At 42.7% G+C, this 17,462-nt stretch overlaps 1 protein-coding gene across 2 annotated transcripts in view; it reads right to left on the bottom strand.

Annotated features, from left to right (window-relative positions):
- Positions 1-17,462, bottom strand: part of AMBRA1 (autophagy and beclin 1 regulator 1) — a 223,597-nt gene that overhangs the window by 80,202 nt on the left and 125,933 nt on the right. For both annotated transcript variants that reach the window (XM_084850244.1, XM_084850255.1), the window contains 2 exons: positions 8,302-8,490; positions 7,708-7,862 (listed from right to left, as the gene is read on the bottom strand). In XM_084850244.1, the coding sequence (XP_084706370.1) occupies positions 7,708-7,862; positions 8,302-8,490 (344 nt within the window). The remainder of the gene's footprint in view (positions 1-7,707; positions 7,863-8,301; positions 8,491-17,462) is intronic.

The raw sequence follows: 17,462 nt of genomic DNA, 5'->3' as shown, positions 1-17,462 counted from the left end.
GGACTGGTACAGCTTCTAACTGGCTTGAAGGTATCAAAAAATGCTATTTATTTCCAGTATTTGTACCCTGCCGTATAACAGAGTTCATGGTGGCACTAGCTCACAACAACAATTAAAACGCTTATCCCATAAACTCACTCCTCACAAAAGCACTGCTGTTGCCTGGAACAATTGCCTTATGAAGTCCCCTTAGTGATTTATTGGTGCAGAAAAGACTTAGTGATGCCCTTTTCTCTACAGAATTCCTTTCAGCTTATTAGTTTACTTCATAGAACTGTGGGGAATTTAATAAAATAATGGTTCCAGATAGGATGCGTGAGGATTCAAAACATTCAAGTCTGCTTGTTAGAACTTTGCTCTCTAAAATCCACATCTCTATCTTCTGCAGGGCCAGTCAGCTCCTCACTTGAAAGCTGCAGGATTCCAGAGAGAATGGAATCTCTTGGCGTGTGTTGTTTTCAAGTCCAGTTGCTTTCAAAATCCTTTAATGTTATATTCCTAATGGAAATTATCACTCCCTAGAACAGGGGCGGACAACACATAGCCCACAGGCAACACTTGTCCCTCACCAAGCGCCCCCAGTGCAGCTGTCTTGCCTCCACTGCCCCATTTTTAAAACTGTTTTTGTGCATATGCACACACACACATGTCCGCAGTGGCTATGGAATGCCAAAAGGGTTAACTTTAACTTGAAAACAAGCTAAATTAACCATTGTATCACTACAGAGTGGTTTGCTGCCAAATTTCGATGGCAAACCAGCAACTGGGAGGGGGGTGTTGCCTGCTTTTTGGGATGCCCTGTGATGTAGGGGAGGGGGGCCAAAATGGTCCTTGGCCCTCCTGAAGTTGCCCACCCCTGCCCTGTAGGTAGAGTACACATATGCACTTTGAAGAGAAAAGGGTACGGAAAGCCTCTACTGAAAAAAGAAAGATCTCTTCCTTCCCAAACCCCAGTAAAGGCTAAGAACCGTATACGTATGCTTCCAGGTAACGTCCATAGCAGAGAGTAGCCTGCAAGGATGAACCTCCAGCCAGTGAGGGCTAAAAGTTAGGAAGAAGAGAAGCAAACAGCCTGCCACTTGCTTCACTCAACCTCAAGTAGTGGGTGGGAAGGAATTGGGCATAGGGGATGGTCACCTTGTTTAATTACAAACACAGGACAAGAGAAAAGATGGCAGCCCTATGTTTGTTTATTTATTTTATTAAATTTCTGTGCTGCCCTGCATGCACCAATTACAAATACTTCTTTCTGGGAATGAGATTCAATGCAAGAGAAAATTCAAAAACTGCAAGATGTGCCAATTAGCATACAGCAATCTCAGAGGAAGTGAACCCATTTTGTAGCTAAGCAAGCAGCCAAATTGTTGTTGGAATATCAACTTTAAGTAAGTGACAGAAATTAAACTACGTATTTGCTAACCTCTCTGTTATAACACCACCAATTCCTGCAGGGATGCCAGATGCTGAGACTCATGTGCATGTGAGCTAGCCCTAAATACACTGAGACGCTCGATTATAATCAACTGTTCGTCCAACTAAGGATTCCAAAGGTGGGGCACCACAACAGAAAGGGCTGTCCTCCTAGTTGCCGTCAAATGTACCTGTGCAGGTGATGGGACTACTGATAAACTCACCTACCCAGACTATAGTACCATGCCCAATACTCAAGACTGAGAAAAAATACCCTTCATGGATGTTGAGATTTTACTCCAAAGACGTTTGAAAGTACACACAGACACATACACACACTTTATTATTCAGTTGAAAGGCTACATTAAAAATAAAACTGCAGTTCCCATTTGTTTGTCAAGTCTTTTAGTATAAAAGAAGTGATTGAACAGAAGGAAATTAATGAGGAAGAGCAGAACTTTAGAGGAAATCTTGATGCCATGACACATGAAATCTGAAAAAGTTATTCACACCTGCCCAGAGTTCACACTGTCACAGATTAAACACTGGATTGAATACCAAGAGTTGTTAACAGACAAGCAGGCCAGCAGGGGCCCCTCAATTTGGTACCAATTGTTCTTAACATCTTATCATCTGGAAAAGGGGGAGCAGCATATTAATGAGAGTCAACAGATCCTTCACATTTTTAGAGGGTGCACAACACTAGGCGGGAATAGAAAGAATATGAAAAACTAGGGCCCGTGTGTGTGTGTGTGTGTGTGTGTGTGACACAGAGAGAGACAGAGAGAGAGAGACAGAGAGGGAGAGAGAGGGCACATATGTGTGCACATATGTCTACGCACATAACAAGCATATGTGTATGCACATGGGAGGAGGGGAGGAAAATTAATAAGCTCTTTCATGATCTAATTCTCATATAGCAGATGCAGGGAAGAGATCCAGGTGAGGTCCAGCTCAGAAGGATTTGGCATCAAGGTACATACACAAGTGAATGAGTGGTTTTCCAAAGTATAAATAATCATGGGATTATAGAAGATTGAGCTGAGTTCCACAAACACAAGCAGAATCTGATTTTGTTCAGCAAGTGTGGGCAGCACACCTTCCACGGACAATGGTAAACTGGCGTGGGCTTTGCATGTATGTAGTAAATTGATGACCTCTTAGATAGGCCACATATATGAATGAAACCCTCAAGGGAGATTGAATGCTGAGTTAATAATAACATGAAATAAGGTTGAAATCAATGGGATAGAACACAAAAAGGAAAATTTAGGATGAATACAATAACATTTGAAATCTATGGGGTCAGGAAATCTTTTCACAGATTATCTACAAATAGAGTATTTACACTAAAGTCTGTGAGAAAAGATTTTACTGAATGGTCTTATATTCAGGGAGTAACTACATAATTATAAACTATTCTACTGCATCTCTAAAATTATTACAGAGCACAAGAGTTGTATGTCAAACAAGGAGAGCCCATATCTATACTTGCCAGGATAACATGCGAGTATCAGCTAGATCAAACAGCTAGAAATAGGAAAATTACTGCTGGAACGAAAGAATGGTCACAGGCATCAGTTTCCTGGCAGCAAAACTGAGACCCAGTCCAGATGATGTTAAATCATAAAGTGGGCAGTTCTAAGGTACTAATTTATCTGCATTCTGTACAGTTTGCAGACAAACGACAGACCCAACAGTGAAATATAAGCAGTTAACCAGATCATAAGAGGCTGGTATGTTCCTGCATTTCCCAAAGAGCTAAATTTATGGTGGGAACAATGCTGCCAAGTTTTGAAAAGTTCGGAAGAGCAAATATCATTAGTAGAAAAGGCATGGGGCAGAATCCAATGGAGTGCTTTTGCCCCCACTGATTCCTTTCCACCCCACTGATTGCTTTCTGCAAGCAGTGGGTCCCACCAATTCTGTTGTGCAAGTAGGACCCATTGCTTTCACAGGGGAGATTTAGCGCTTTCTAGGAGAAGCCCCAAAACAACCGGACACACTGGTTTCTAGAAAGAGGCAGGTTGGCAGAGCATTCATATGCAAGCTCTGCTAACCTCCCTCCTTCCAGATACAAGCATTTCTGTTCATTTCAGGTTGCCCTGGAAGTGCTAAATCACCTTTGCGCAAACAGTGGGGGCTGCTTGCATAACAGAATTGGTGGGGCGTAAGAAAATCGGCAGGGGCGCAAGCACCTCATTGGATTCAGCCCATGGTTTTTTCTTGCTATATCGGTCATGCAACCATAATTCTGGAAGTTCTTCCAAAGTTTCTAGCTGCCAGTCAGCCCCCTTCCACCCAGCCTTCATTTTAGACCTCAAACCCGAAACATATCCGAAACTGATTTGAAAGGGGAAAGGGGGGTTGTTACATTTTTAGAAACATTTTAAATAAGAGTTGAAAGATTTCTCTTCCTTTGGCATTTTTGGAGAACTAATGCAAAAGGGGACAGAAATATACACTTGTTTAGAAAGCACTGTGCTGACTAGGCTCTCTCTGCCCTTCAGTGACTTCATTTCTGACTGGCAAGGATCACTCATGACAGTCTTGGAAGTATTGTCCTTGCTTTAAGCCATCTCTGTTTGCCCTCAACAACATCAGAAATTGGTCAATTCTGACTGGCTACATAGCATTATGACATCATATTCATGACCAGCTGGGATCGCTCTGAATAACAGCAATGAACAGGATCTCTTTCTCAAAAAAGTGAACACTAAGTAATTCTTTTTTCATGAAACCTTTCAGTCCTCCTCCTACATCTTAGGAGGCCTACATCTTAGATCCTAAATAGATGAATTCCCTCCTCTGGCAGGCCTGCCTTTATTCCAAACTAATTAGTAATTTTAATTGAATTATGTTTTATTGTTCTCTGCTGTTTTCTTTTAACTCTGTGTTTGTATTGTTTATTGTATTTTAATTCTCATTGTCTGGCCATGTGGAGGCTTTGCCAAAAAGTGGCCCATAAACTCCAAATTCAATAAACGAATAACCAGGATTATTAAGTCAAAATGAGAAAAACTAGATAAGAATTTCTTCAAGTTACAGATGGCCAGAATTAAAACTAATACCACTATCAACAATACCACTAACACAGAATTAAAATCAGTACTTCTACCACTAAATCCATTTACAAAGAAAAGTCCAACAAGGCTGTTTACTTTTTGTACTTCAAGTATATGCAAGTGTGCAAATGAAAGTGTTACGAAGTACTTTTATTAAAAAGGATAGGTATTTTGGGATACAAAGGAAATTGGGGTACCGCAGGGCTCAGTCCTGGGCCCAGTGCTCTTCAATATTTTTATTAATGACTTGGAGGAGGAGGTGCAGGGAATGCTGATCAAATTTGCAGATGACACAAAATTGGGAGGGATAGCTAATACTTTGGAAGACAGAAACAAAATTCAAAGTGATCTGGATAGACTGGAGTGCTGGGCAGAAAACAACAGAATGGCATTTAATAGGGACAAATGCCAAGTTCTGCACCTAGGAAAAAGAAACCAAATGCACAGTTACAAGATGGGGGATACGTGGCTCAACCACACTACGAGCGAGAAGGATCTTGGAATTGTCGTCGATCACAAGCTGAATATGAGCCAACAATGTGATGTGGCTGCAAAAAAGGCAAATGCTATTTTGGGCTGCATTCATAGAAGCATCGCTTCCAAATCCCGGGAAGTACTAGTTCCCCTCTACTCAGCACTGGTTAGGCCTCATCTGGAGTACTGTGTCCAGTTCTGGGCACCACACTTTAAGAAGGATGCAGACAAGCTGGAGAGGGTTCAAAGGAGGGCAACAAAGATGATCAGGGGACTGGAAACAAAGCCCTATGAAGAGAGACTGAAAGAACTGGGCATGTTTAGCCTTGAGAAGAGAAGACTGAGGGGAGATATGATAGCGCTCTTCAAGTACTTGAAAGGTTGTCACAGAGAAGAAGGCCAGGATCTCTTCTTGATCATCCCAGAGTGCAGGACACGGAATAATGGGCTCAAGTTACAGGAAGCCAGATTCCGACTGAACATCAGGAAAAACTTCCTGAGTGTCAGAGCAATACGGCAATGGAACCAATTACCTGGGGAGGTGGTGGGCTCTCCCACACTGGAGGCCTTCAAGACGAGGCTGGACAGCCATTTGTCAGGGATGCTCTGACTTGGATTCCTGCATTGAGCAGGGGGTTGGACTCGATGGCCTTGTAGGCCCCTTCCAACCCTACTATTCTATGATTCTATGATTCTATGATTCTATTAGGAGCAAAATACAGAACTGTCTATGCTACAACATTCTTCTGATGCCTTCATAACAAAAAATCCTGAGTCATGATGGAAGGAATAAGCACATCTGATAAGAGCTGCATGATATAAAGTTGTTCTTCTGTGTTACATCTGGTAGAGTTGCATGTAACATAGAAAAACTTAACTGATTAAGCAAACAATTCAGCAACACAATGTGTGCCGAAAAGAATTAACATGCAGCATTGTCTTTCTGAACTCATTTTTCAGAAGGTACTTGTTGAAGAATATCACTGGAGAGGTCTTATCTAACCTCCAGGCCCAGGTCGTAAAACATATATGGGATTATTTTATTAAAACTACGAATAAAGTAAAAAAAACTTTGTTCAGTACAGTGTTTAAAAAGGCTGGGGCAATTCCCCATTTAATCAATTGGCCTGTTCAGACAAGAACTTTAGATTTATAGTCTCCTTTATCTTAAGAGCTCAGAGCAAGCAGCAATTACACGTTCCCTGACACTGAAGGACTCATAATCTAAGTTAATTGGTTCACAGGTGATGAAAGCAACTTTGGTTACAAATAGAGAATCTGAAAGCAGGTAGCACCATATAATTAAATGTTTGGACCAAAGAAATATTATTCATTATACAGCACTTTATAAGCATCATCTCATTCTTCTGTAACACTAAAATTTCTATTTCATAGAAGGATAATCAAGGCTGAGAGATAATGATTTGTCCAATGCCATCCAGTGGTGAAGATGAATTCCATGATCCATAACTGCCTCTGTTTAGCCTGGACCATGCTAACCACCAATATAAAGTTGCACAGACCATTGCCACTCCATCAATTGCTTCGCTGGTAACATTGGCTGCGATCACATGTCACAGTAAGCCAAAAAATATTTTGAATTCTGACTTACGTGAATGATCCAGCGTGTTGGTGCATGCTGCTTGAACACTCCCACTTGGCTGCTCCTGCCAGCGGGAGCAGCTAAATAAGCCAGATACTCTCCATCCATGGTTTGTTTAGCATGATGTCTGAACCAGGAGCTTTGGCTTATTTCTATCCTAACAAGCCAGAGCCATAAGCCAAGAACAAACTCTGGCTTATGACTCTAGCTTGTTAGGAGAGGAACAAGCTGGTTCAGACAGAGAGTTTCTGGCTTGTTTAGCAATTCCCTCTGGTAGCAGGAGCCAAGCAGGAGGGATCAGCATGCACCAGCACGCTTGCTCCACAATATTATCCTGCTCCTCAAAAGGTAACAATGGGCCAGTTCACACAATCAAAATAAGCCACCACAGCTTGTCGTGTTGTCCAGGTGGCATGGCTTGTTGGAGAGGGAAACAACCCTCCAGTAACTCTACAACAGCCACCTTGTGTCCCAGTACTGGGAAAAAGGCAAGGTATAAAAATACTACTACTACTACTACTACTACTACTACTACTACAGCCCATGGGTTATTGGAGGGTTGTTTCCCCTTCCCAACAAGCCATGCTGTCCAGGTTTGGACAACATGAGAAGCCATGCCTGGGTGGTGATTATGGAAATTGTGGCCAGCATGCACCATGATTTAAATAAGCCATCATGGCTTTAAGCCACAGTGGCTTATTCTGATCATGCAAACCAGGTCAATGAGAAGGAGGTCAACATATGGTTGGTTCGTTAAATTGCACCTCCTCAAACATTTGTAATGCTTGCTCATTCATAGTCAGCCAGAATTTTTTTTTAAAAAAACCTTCTGGTTTAACATGAACCAGCCCATTATCACATTTTAAAGTTCATGCAATCTTTTAATGCTATTAATGCCATTATTAATTTTTCATAGTGGTATCTGCTACTCATAAAGCTTTTTAAACATCCTTCAGTAAAGCCAAGACATCAGACAGTGAAACCTAGGCACACAACTAAGACTGCAATCCTTTGCATGCTTCCCTAGGAGTGCGCTTCACTGAACACAGTAGTACTTACTTCCAAGTAAATGTGCACAGGAGTACGTTGGAGGACAACTGAACAAGATACAGACATGGAGACAAAGGGCTGGAAAAGCAAAGAAATAATGCTTACCCTCATTGAGGTTTCTCCTCCGTGTGGCTGCTGAAGCCTGAAGACCTGAGCCACCATATGTTCTGTGGAAGGGTGCAAAAGGATACGGCGGGATGCCAATCCTACCATGACATACCTGCCCATTGGGGACAGGCTCACAGAAATGGCATTGGGACCTAGGGATGAAACATAAACAGGTGTCTGCTTTCCCTATTAAGAGACCTGCCCTATACTATCCATCTTTCTTCTTGTCCATTTTCATAAGGTAGACTGTAACTTACTCACTCTATAAGCTGTGAAAGATTATAAGACCAGTCAGAAATCTGTAACATGATTGTTTGTCCATTACAATCTTAGTCAAGCGGGAGCAGTTTTGGCACTTCACAGCTATATTTAGTTAAATGGTCACTTTATAAGACACCACATGGTAACGTTCTACTCCTATCTCAGCACAATGGGCTCTTACAATAGGTTCTACAAATATTTCCCTTACAGCTGTGACATACTGTGCATTAGTTTGATCTCTCAAATGCTATCCTTCCATTTTTTAGTGTATGATCATGCTAAAAACCCTGAGATTTCCCTCAGACCCTTGACCCATCAATGGGCTCTTACCAAATCGCTTTGTGTACAGCATTTCACCCAAGTTGTGTGGTGCTAGGGAATATACTGCCAGTATTCCCTCATCAGGAAAGCCCCGCTGACTGCTAGGGATGAAGGCTGCCAGGAGTTGCCCATCTGCAGAAATATCACAACTGGCATCATTGTATATCTTGCAGTTCTGAACAAGCACATTCACAGAGGCTGCAAAGAGACAAAAAAATAGAGTAATCAAGAATTTAAGCTGGAAAACAAGGAGAACAGATAAATCCAAACAAAAAACCCCACACTATTTTATATAGGAGGTGGTACAATTTTAGCTTTCCTAAAAGTGTTGAGAGGCATTCATTGTTTTGCTGGGTTATAATTGGTTTTAAAAAGTAAATAAACTTTCAAAGACCTGAGGAATGGAGATCCTTCCACACCTTAGAATTAAGCATGATTGAAGCACTTTAGTCCCTGACAAATACCTGTTCAAACAGTTCTAATATTATTGTTTTCAGCTGTTAAGCAACAGCATTAAAAAAGTATCTACGGCCTCTTATTAATCTCATGTTACCATTCCATATTACCAATTACTCTTGTTGACATGGCAATGCGTTGTGTTCATGAATGGGAGAATCTGAAGCCCAGGTGATAGCAGATCTTAAGAGAACGCTATCTCCATGTACAGTCAGGACCAGAAATATTGGAACAAGGGTAACTGTTTTGGCAGTTAGCCTCTGCACACCACCACACTGAAGTTGGAAGGAAACACACCCAGATGGGAGAAAAGTCAAGACTTTCAGCTGTAATTCAGGGGGTTTGACAAAAGTGGGGCACTAACCATTCAGGAAGGACAGCCAGTGGCATACACACACACCCATCCTTGGTGGCTCATGAGTAATGGAATGAACCAACATCATTTCAAACTTAAGGATCGCCTTTAATACCTGGATGAAAATCCTTTGCAGTCAGTGACTGCCTGAAGTCTGGAACCCATGGACATGACCAAATGCTGAGTTTCCTCCCTCGAGATGCTTTGCCAGGCCTTTACTGCAGCTGCCTTCAGCTGCTGCTTGTTTGTGGGTCTTTCTGCCTTCAGTCTTGTCTTCAGTAAGTGAAAAGCATGCTCTATTGGGTTGAGATCAGGTGACTGACTTGGCCAGTGAAGAACATCCCACTTTGCCTGGAGAAACTCTTGGGTACCTTTTGCTGTGTTTTGGGTCATTACCCATCTGCAATATGAAGCGGCGTCCCATCTGCAATATGAAGCGGCGTCCTATCAGTTTGGCAGCATTCAGCTGAATCTGAGCAGAAAGTATAGCCCTATACACTTCAGAATTCATCCTGCTGCTTTTATCAGCAGTCAGGTCATCAATAAACACCAGTGACCCGGTTCCATTGGCAGCCATACATGCCCATGCCATAACACTGCCTCCACCATGTTTGACAGATGATGTGATATGCTTTGGATCATGAGCTGTTCCTTTCCTTCTCCATACTTTTCTCTTCCCATCATTCTGGTACAAGTTAATCTTGGTTTCATTAATCCAAAGAATCTTATTCCACAACTGGGCAGGCTTGTTTAGGTGTTTGCTGGCAAAGGCTAATCTGGCCTTTCGGTTCTTGAGCGTTACCGGTGGTTTGCGCCTTGTTGTGAAGCCTCTGTATTTACATTCATAAAGCTGTCTCTTGACTGTAGATGTTGACAGTGATATGCCTACCTCTGCAAGAGCGTTCTTGACCTGGCTAGATGTTGTGAAAGTGTTCCTCTTTACCATGAGCAGAATTCTGCAGTCATCCACTTCAGTGGACTTTTGTGGTCTTCCAGGCCTTTTGCTGTTGCTGAGCTTGCCAGTTAATTCCTTCTTTTTCAGGATCTTCCAAACTGTTGTATTGGCCACTCCCAATGTTTTTGCTATCTCTCTGATGGGTTTGTTTCCTCAGCCTAATGATGGCCTCCTTTACTCGCATGGACACCTCTTTGGATCTCATGTTGGGGGTTCCAGTGAACAGCTACCAAATGCAAATGTAACACTCAGAACCACCTCCAGGCCTTTTATCTGCTTGATTGGTCATGGGGTACCCAGGAAACAGGCCACATCTGGCCATGCAGCTGCTTGTCAGCCGTTTGTTCCATTGAGCCACCAACGATGGGGGTGTGAGTATGCCACTGGCTGTCCTTCCTGAATGGTTAGTGCCCCAGTGTTGTCAAACGCCTTGAATTATAGCTGAAAGTCCGGACTTCGCTCCCATCTGGGTGTGTTTCCTTTCAACTTCAATGTGGTGGTGTACAGAAGCCAACAGCCAAAACAGTTATCCTTGTTCCAATATTTCTGGCCCTGACTGTATTTGTGGGTGTCTGCAACCAATGCTTTAGAAGTCAAAGCATCCCTGTTTTGGAAGAAATGGGATTAAATATAACAAGCCATGACCAGTAACTAAATATGATAATGTATATGGATTCAATATGTTAACAAAGAGCAAATTTATCTTGGTGGCACTCTACACAAAGATCTGTCATGTCTATTCGGTTGAGCATACCCCTTTCTTTCCCCTTCAACATCCAAGCTGTTGCCAAGTCCTGCCATTTTTACCTAGTGATCTCCGGGAACTTCTCTAAGCTTGGGTTTGGAGCAGAACGTCAGGGTTTGTAAAACTACCTCAAAACGAAAGGAAAGTTTTAAAAGTCCCCAAATTCTTCTCCAACATGGATTAAAATCCAAGATGCAAAACAAATCTCGACAAACGTACTCTCCCCGCTTCCCTTCTCTTGCAAGTGATGGCTAGTGCAAAAGGAGAGGATGTGTGGGGAAAAGAGTTTTGGGCCTTTCCCTCCTTTTGTCACCATTGCCTTATCATACTGATTAGTAGTACATTTGGATGCAAAGCCCAGTGGATTATGGGAGATGATGTTTTCCAATGGGCTGTTGCAATTTTAGTAGAACGGAAACAGAATGCAATCTTTTCATAGAAGATAGACACTGCACTGCTTCTTTCCTTCACGTTACTGGTGAAGAGAAGTGTGCGTTCTTTCAGACGTTACCACCGCTCCACCCCCACAGGCTGCCATCAGAAATGGAAGACTTCATCCTGTCACATGGTAGGGCCAGTGTGCTGCTGCCATAAAGAGTAAGTGGAAAAGCGAAGCCAAGTCTGGTACCAACAACCCTATTACTGATGTCTCAAAGCCTGTAATATGGGCCTGGCTCAGCCAGGTCTTTGCCTTGCTCTTCCTTCCTCCAGAGTGGATTTGGTCTCCCCTCACTTCCACTTGAGCAACACTGTCCCCTTAGGGTTTTCCCAATCCATGAGAGGTCAAAAGTTATATAGAATGGAAAAATATAGCCAGGTCTGACTTTTCCCCATCATAGTGCTGCAGTAATAGAGAAGGCTATAGTTGGAGACGTTTCTTCTTTGGTGCATTTTCAAAGGTAAGTGCCACTTCCATTATATGTACCCTTTGGCTATTTGGCCCACAGTCCTTTAGCTTCCAGAGCTTCTTTGCATGTCCAATTCTTTCCTGGCAAAAAGATACAGTTCCTCCTGTTTCTAGGTGCTGTGTGAAATATGTTCACAGCCCAACTTTTTATTTGGCTTCTTTTCTTCAAAACATGTCCATGCTACTCACTGTTTCCTCAGGCCATGCTTTTTCTCCCACTATTTAGTCCAGCCTTCCCCAACCAGTCGCCTTCCAGATGATATGGACTACAATTCCCTTCAGCCCCTGCCAGAATGGCCAGTGGTCAAGAATGCTGGGAGTTGTAGTCTAAAAATCTGGAGAGAACCAGGTTAAGAAAGGCTGATCTAATCACTCAAGTTTTATTTCAGCTACCCTAGCTCCCAGTCATCATCCCTTCCTTCCGAGAACTCTTGCTTTTCCTCACACTCTGCCTCTTGCCAACAACATACAGCAGGGATGGGGAATGTGTAGCTCTCCAGATGATGCTGGATTACAACTCTCATCAGCCTTCACCATGGCTACGCTGGCTAGAACTGATGGGCGTTGCAGTCCAACAACATCGTTTGTTGTTGGACTGTAACAACAGACCAAATATTGCCCAGCTCCAACATACAATGTCTCCTGTCCTTAAGCTGTTTGAGGTTTTTCTTCTACCTCTCTAAATTTGCCTCCCTGTATCTACCTCTCCTTCTCATCTCTGCCTATCTTTTAGTCAGGCCTCCAATTTCTCCACCAATTATTATGTCATGTTCCTGTACTTCAGCTCACTGGTGATGCCACCCCCTTTCTTCGGCCATCCAACTTCCCTGTCCCATAGCTGCTCCTTCCTCCTGGAATCTCTCATCACTTAGCCTGCTTTCTTTGCCCATACAAATCTTTCTATCCCTACAGGCAGTGTGAGGTTTTGTTTTTAAAAATTCATTTATTTATGTTTTTAAATTGCCCAGTAACCCAAGTTCTCTGGGTACTGTTTTAGACCCAGCCAAGCTGCCTTCTCCTTTCCCTCACATTTTATCTGCAAGCACTCTATTTTGCCTATTTCATTCTCTGAACATTCACCACCATCACTGTTGCTACTGCTCTCGCCACCACCGCTGCCACCAAATCCTTAGCACATTACTATATAGACTTCAGTTTTCAGATTATGGTGCCCAGAAATCTCTATACGCCATACAAGGTTCTAGCTAGGTGTTTTCAGAAGTGAGGGCTCTGCACTAAGGAAACATTTGCTAACATGAACATTTTTGAGGCGGAAGCGTTGCCCAAATCAGGAAAATTGCTACAATGAGATGACCTTTTATCTATAGTTTTCTTTTACATTGTTAATGATGTCAAGCTCAGAGATCAAAAGACACCAGAGAACATTTCTGCATAACACTGAGGAAGGTCCAGGATTGTCAACAAGAGACAAGACTCCCCTTTCTCAGGAATTCACGGCAGCCACAACACTCTGATCATTCTCAACAGTTCGCTTTCTTATGAGCTATTTATTTGGCATCTCATTCCTTCTTAATTTCATTTCTAACCGAGTTATTTCCAATCTGCTGAGTGGTGCATTAACAAAAGGAGCATTTATAAAATCACCCTTATTGTCTCTCAATTAAACCTTGACCTAGGTTAACATGGGAGACAGGATTTCTGGCTAGTAATCAAATGACTGCCACAGACTACCATTGCTCATGACTCAGAGGCAACATGATGCACATGCGACCACATGGAATACTGACCATGTGTCAGATATAAAATCCGAGGAAGCAGGCAATACAGTAGAAATCACATCACTGCAGACAGAGACTGTGTTAATTTTATTGATTAGTGTTTACTTGTGGAATTGGAGTCAAAATCAAAATTCTGCAATTGGCAATGTTCCCCTGTCCCACCCCAAAAATCCTGAGTCTTATCAAAATCCACAAGGAAAAAAAGAGAATGTATGTACTCAGTTGACTGGTATTAAGCCTGATGAGTACCTTTTGTTCAGGAGAGGGGAGACACATGCTCCTTCACCCATAGCTTTAGCATAACAGGACCACAAATAGGGTGACATTTTACCATATTAAATCTCTGATTATTTAATCATTCATACAAGACAAAATGGGGATGGGGAGAGAGTACCTAAAGTTGTATCTTTCACTATTTCTGAACTAGTTCTCCAAACTCAGAAGTGTAACTGTGAAGAAATCCCAGGTATGCCTGTATAATTTGATTTACATGTGCATAGAACAAAGTGGCTGACCTACAGCATGGTTGCCACAAATGGCAGAGCCAGGAAGAGTCCATAGTATCCATGGATATGATATAGTCAGACATGAACTGCTATAAATTTCTCCTGTCTAATGCTCCTGCCTGCTCCCTGGTTCAGTAGAGTCTTGTTGTTGTTGTTCAGCCATGTCCAACTCTTCATGACCCCATGGACCATAGCACGCCAGGCCTTCCTGTCCTCCACTCTCTCCCGGAGCATGCTCAGGTTCATATTCATTGCATCAGTGATGCTATCTAGCCATCTCATCCTCTGCCGTCCCCTTCTCCTTTTGCCTTCAGTCTTTCCCAGCATCAGGGTCTTTTCCAGGGAGTTTTCTCTTCGCATTAGGTGGCCAAAATATCGGAGCTTCAGCTTCAGGATCTGTCCTTCCAATGAGCACTCAGGGTTGATTTCCTTTAGGATTGACTGATTTGACCTCCTTGCAGTCCAGGGGACTCGTAAGAGTCTTCTCCAGCACCACAGTTCGAAAGCATCAATTCTTTGGCGCTCAGCCTTCCCTATAGTCCAGCTCTCACAGCCATGCGTTACTACTGGGAAAACCATAGCTTTGATTAGACGGACCTTTGTCGGCAAGGTGATGTCTCTGCTTTTTACTATGCTGTCTAGCTTTGCCATAGCTTTCCTCCCAAGGAGCAAGCATCTTTGAATTTCATGGCTACAGTCACCATCTGCGGTGATCTTGGAGCCCAAGAAAATAAAATCTGTCACTGCTTCCATTTCTTCCCCTTCTATACGCCAGGAAGTGATTGAGCCAGATGCCATGATCTTGGTTTTTTTAATGTTGCGTTTCAAACCAGCTTTTGCACTCTCCTCTTTCACTCTCAACAACAGGCTCTTTAGATCCTCTTGGCTTTCTGCCATTAGGGTGGTATCATCTGCATATCTGAGGTTGTTGATCATTCTCCCGGCAATCTTAATTCCAACCTGTGATTCATCCAACCCGGCGTTTCTCATGAGGTACTCTGCATATAAGTTAAATAAGCAGGGCGACAATATGCAGCCTTGTCGTACTCCTTTCCCAATTTGGAACCAATCGGTTGTTCCATGTCTGGTTCTTACTGTTGCTTCTTGACCCTCGTTCAGGTTTCTCAGGAGACAGGCAAGGTGGTCTGGTACCCCCATCTCTTTCAGAATTTGCCAAAGTTTGTTGTGATCCACACAATCAAAGGCTTTAGCGTAGTCAGTGAAGCAGAAATACACGTTTTTCTGGAATTCTCTTGCTTTCTCCATGATCCAGCAAATGTTGGCGATTTGATCTCTAGTTCCTCTGCCTCTTCGGAACCCAGCTTGTACTTCCGGTAGTTCTCGGTTCGTATACTGCTGAAGCCTAGCTTGTAGGATTTTGAGCATAACCTTGCTAGCATGTGAAATGAGCGCAATTGTACGGTAGTTTGAACACTCTTTGGCATTGCCCTTCTTTGGAATTGGAATGTAAACTGACCTTTTCCAGTCTTGTGGCCACTGTTGAGTGTTCCAAATTTGTTGGCATATTGAGTGCAGCACTTTAACAGCATCATCTTTTAGGATTTTAAATAGCTCAGCTGGAATACTGTCATCTCCACTAGCTTTGTTGTTAGTAATGCTTCCTAAGGCCCACTTGACTTTACTCTCGAGGATGTCCGGCACCAGTTCAGTGACCACACTCTCCTGGCTATCAGGGACATTCAGATCTTTCCTGTCTAGTTCTTCTGTGTATTCTTTCCACCTCTTCTTAATCTCATCTGCTTCTGTTAGGTCCCTGCCTTCTTTGTCCTTTATCATGCCCGTCTTTGTTTGCACAAAACGTTCCCTTGAGATCTCCGATTTTCTTGAAGAGATCTCTAGTCTTTCCCATTCTGTTGTTTTCTTCGATTTCTTTGCATTGTTCATTTAAGAAGGCCTTCTTGTCTCTCCTTGCTATTCTCTGGAACTCTGCATTCAGTTGGATATATCTTCCCCTTTCTCCCTTGCTTTTCGCTTCCCTTCTTTCCTCAGCTACTTGTAAAGCCTCATCAGACAGCCACTTGGCTTTCTTGCATTTCTTTTTCTTTGGGATGGATTGAGTTGCTGCCTCCTGAACAATGTTACAGACCTCTGTCCATAGTTCCTCCGGCACTCTGTCTATCAGGTTGAATCCCTTAAATCTATTCCTCACCTCTACTGTATATTCATAAGGGATATGATTTAGGTCATACCTGAATGGTTTAGTGGTTTCCCTACGTTCTTCAATTTAACACGAAATTTTGCAACAAGAAGCTCATGATCTGAGCCACAGTCAGCTCCAGGTCTTGTTTTTACTGACTGTCTAGAGCTTCTCCATCTTTGGCTGCAAAGGACATAATCAATCTGATTTCGATATTGACCATCTGGTGATGTCCATGTGTAGAGTCACCTCTTGTGCTGTTAGAAAATAGTGTTTGCTATGATCAGCATGTTCTCTTGGCAAAACTCTATTAGCCTTTGTCCTGCTTCATTTTGTACACCAAGGCCATGCTTGCCTGTTATCCCAGTGATTTCGTGACTTCCTACTTTAGCATTCCAATCCCCTGTAATGACGAGGACATCTTTTTTTGGTGTTAGTTTTAGAAGGTGTTGTAGGTCTTCATAGAACCAATCGACCTCAGCTTCTTCGGCCTCAGTGGTTGGGGCAGAGACTTGAATTACTGTGATGTTGAATAATTTGCCTTGGATTCGTACTGAGATCATTCTGTCGTTTTTGAGATTGTACCCCAGTACTGCTTTTCCCACCGTTTTGTTGACTATAAGTGCTACTCCATTTCTTCTAAGGGATTCTTGCCCACAGTAGTAAATATGATGGTCACCTGAATTAAATTCGCCCATGCCTGTCCATTTTAGTTCGCTGATTCCCAAGATGTCGATGTTCAGTCTTGCCATCTCATGTTTGACCACCTCCAGCTTACCTTGATTCATTGATCTGACATTCCAGGTTCCTAAACAATATTGTTCTTTACAGCATCGGATTTTATTTTCACCACCAGACACATCCACAGCTGAATGTCCTTTCAGCTTTGGCCCAGCCACTTCACTTTTTCTGGCGTTACTTGGAAATACCCTCTGCTCTTCCCCAGTAGTATATTGGACACCTTCCGACCTGACGGGTTTATCTTCCGGCGTCATATCTATTAGCGTTGTGATACGTTCCATGGGATTTTCTTGGCAAGAATACTGGAGTGGGTTGCCATTTCCTTCTCCAGTAGAAGTAATTCAGCAGAGTCTAGACTACAGCAAAAACCACACAACAGCACTGGAGACGGACAGTATATGCTAGAATGGCACTCTCTCTTATTTTAGTCATGACTTGTGGCACTCTTGCTACAAATGTTGGATGCAGCCAGTGTGAAATAATTGGCATGTTAAGAGCAATGCATGTTCAGATCTTCCTAATTCAGTGATAGGGGGAAATACAGTTTGCTGTATCAAAAAATTTAGACTAGAATCTAACATCCTAAAAGGATGTGTGTCAAATGCAAT

Source organism: Heloderma suspectum, chromosome 1 (genome assembly GCF_057233095.1).
Source record: "Heloderma suspectum isolate Gila_16-S chromosome 1, 16-S_ref, whole genome shotgun sequence".
NCBI classification, from domain to species: Eukaryota; Metazoa; Chordata; class Lepidosauria; order Squamata; family Helodermatidae; genus Heloderma; species Heloderma suspectum.
Note: the sequence above shows the minus strand (reverse complement) of the source record. Positions and strands in the feature narration are given on the sequence as shown.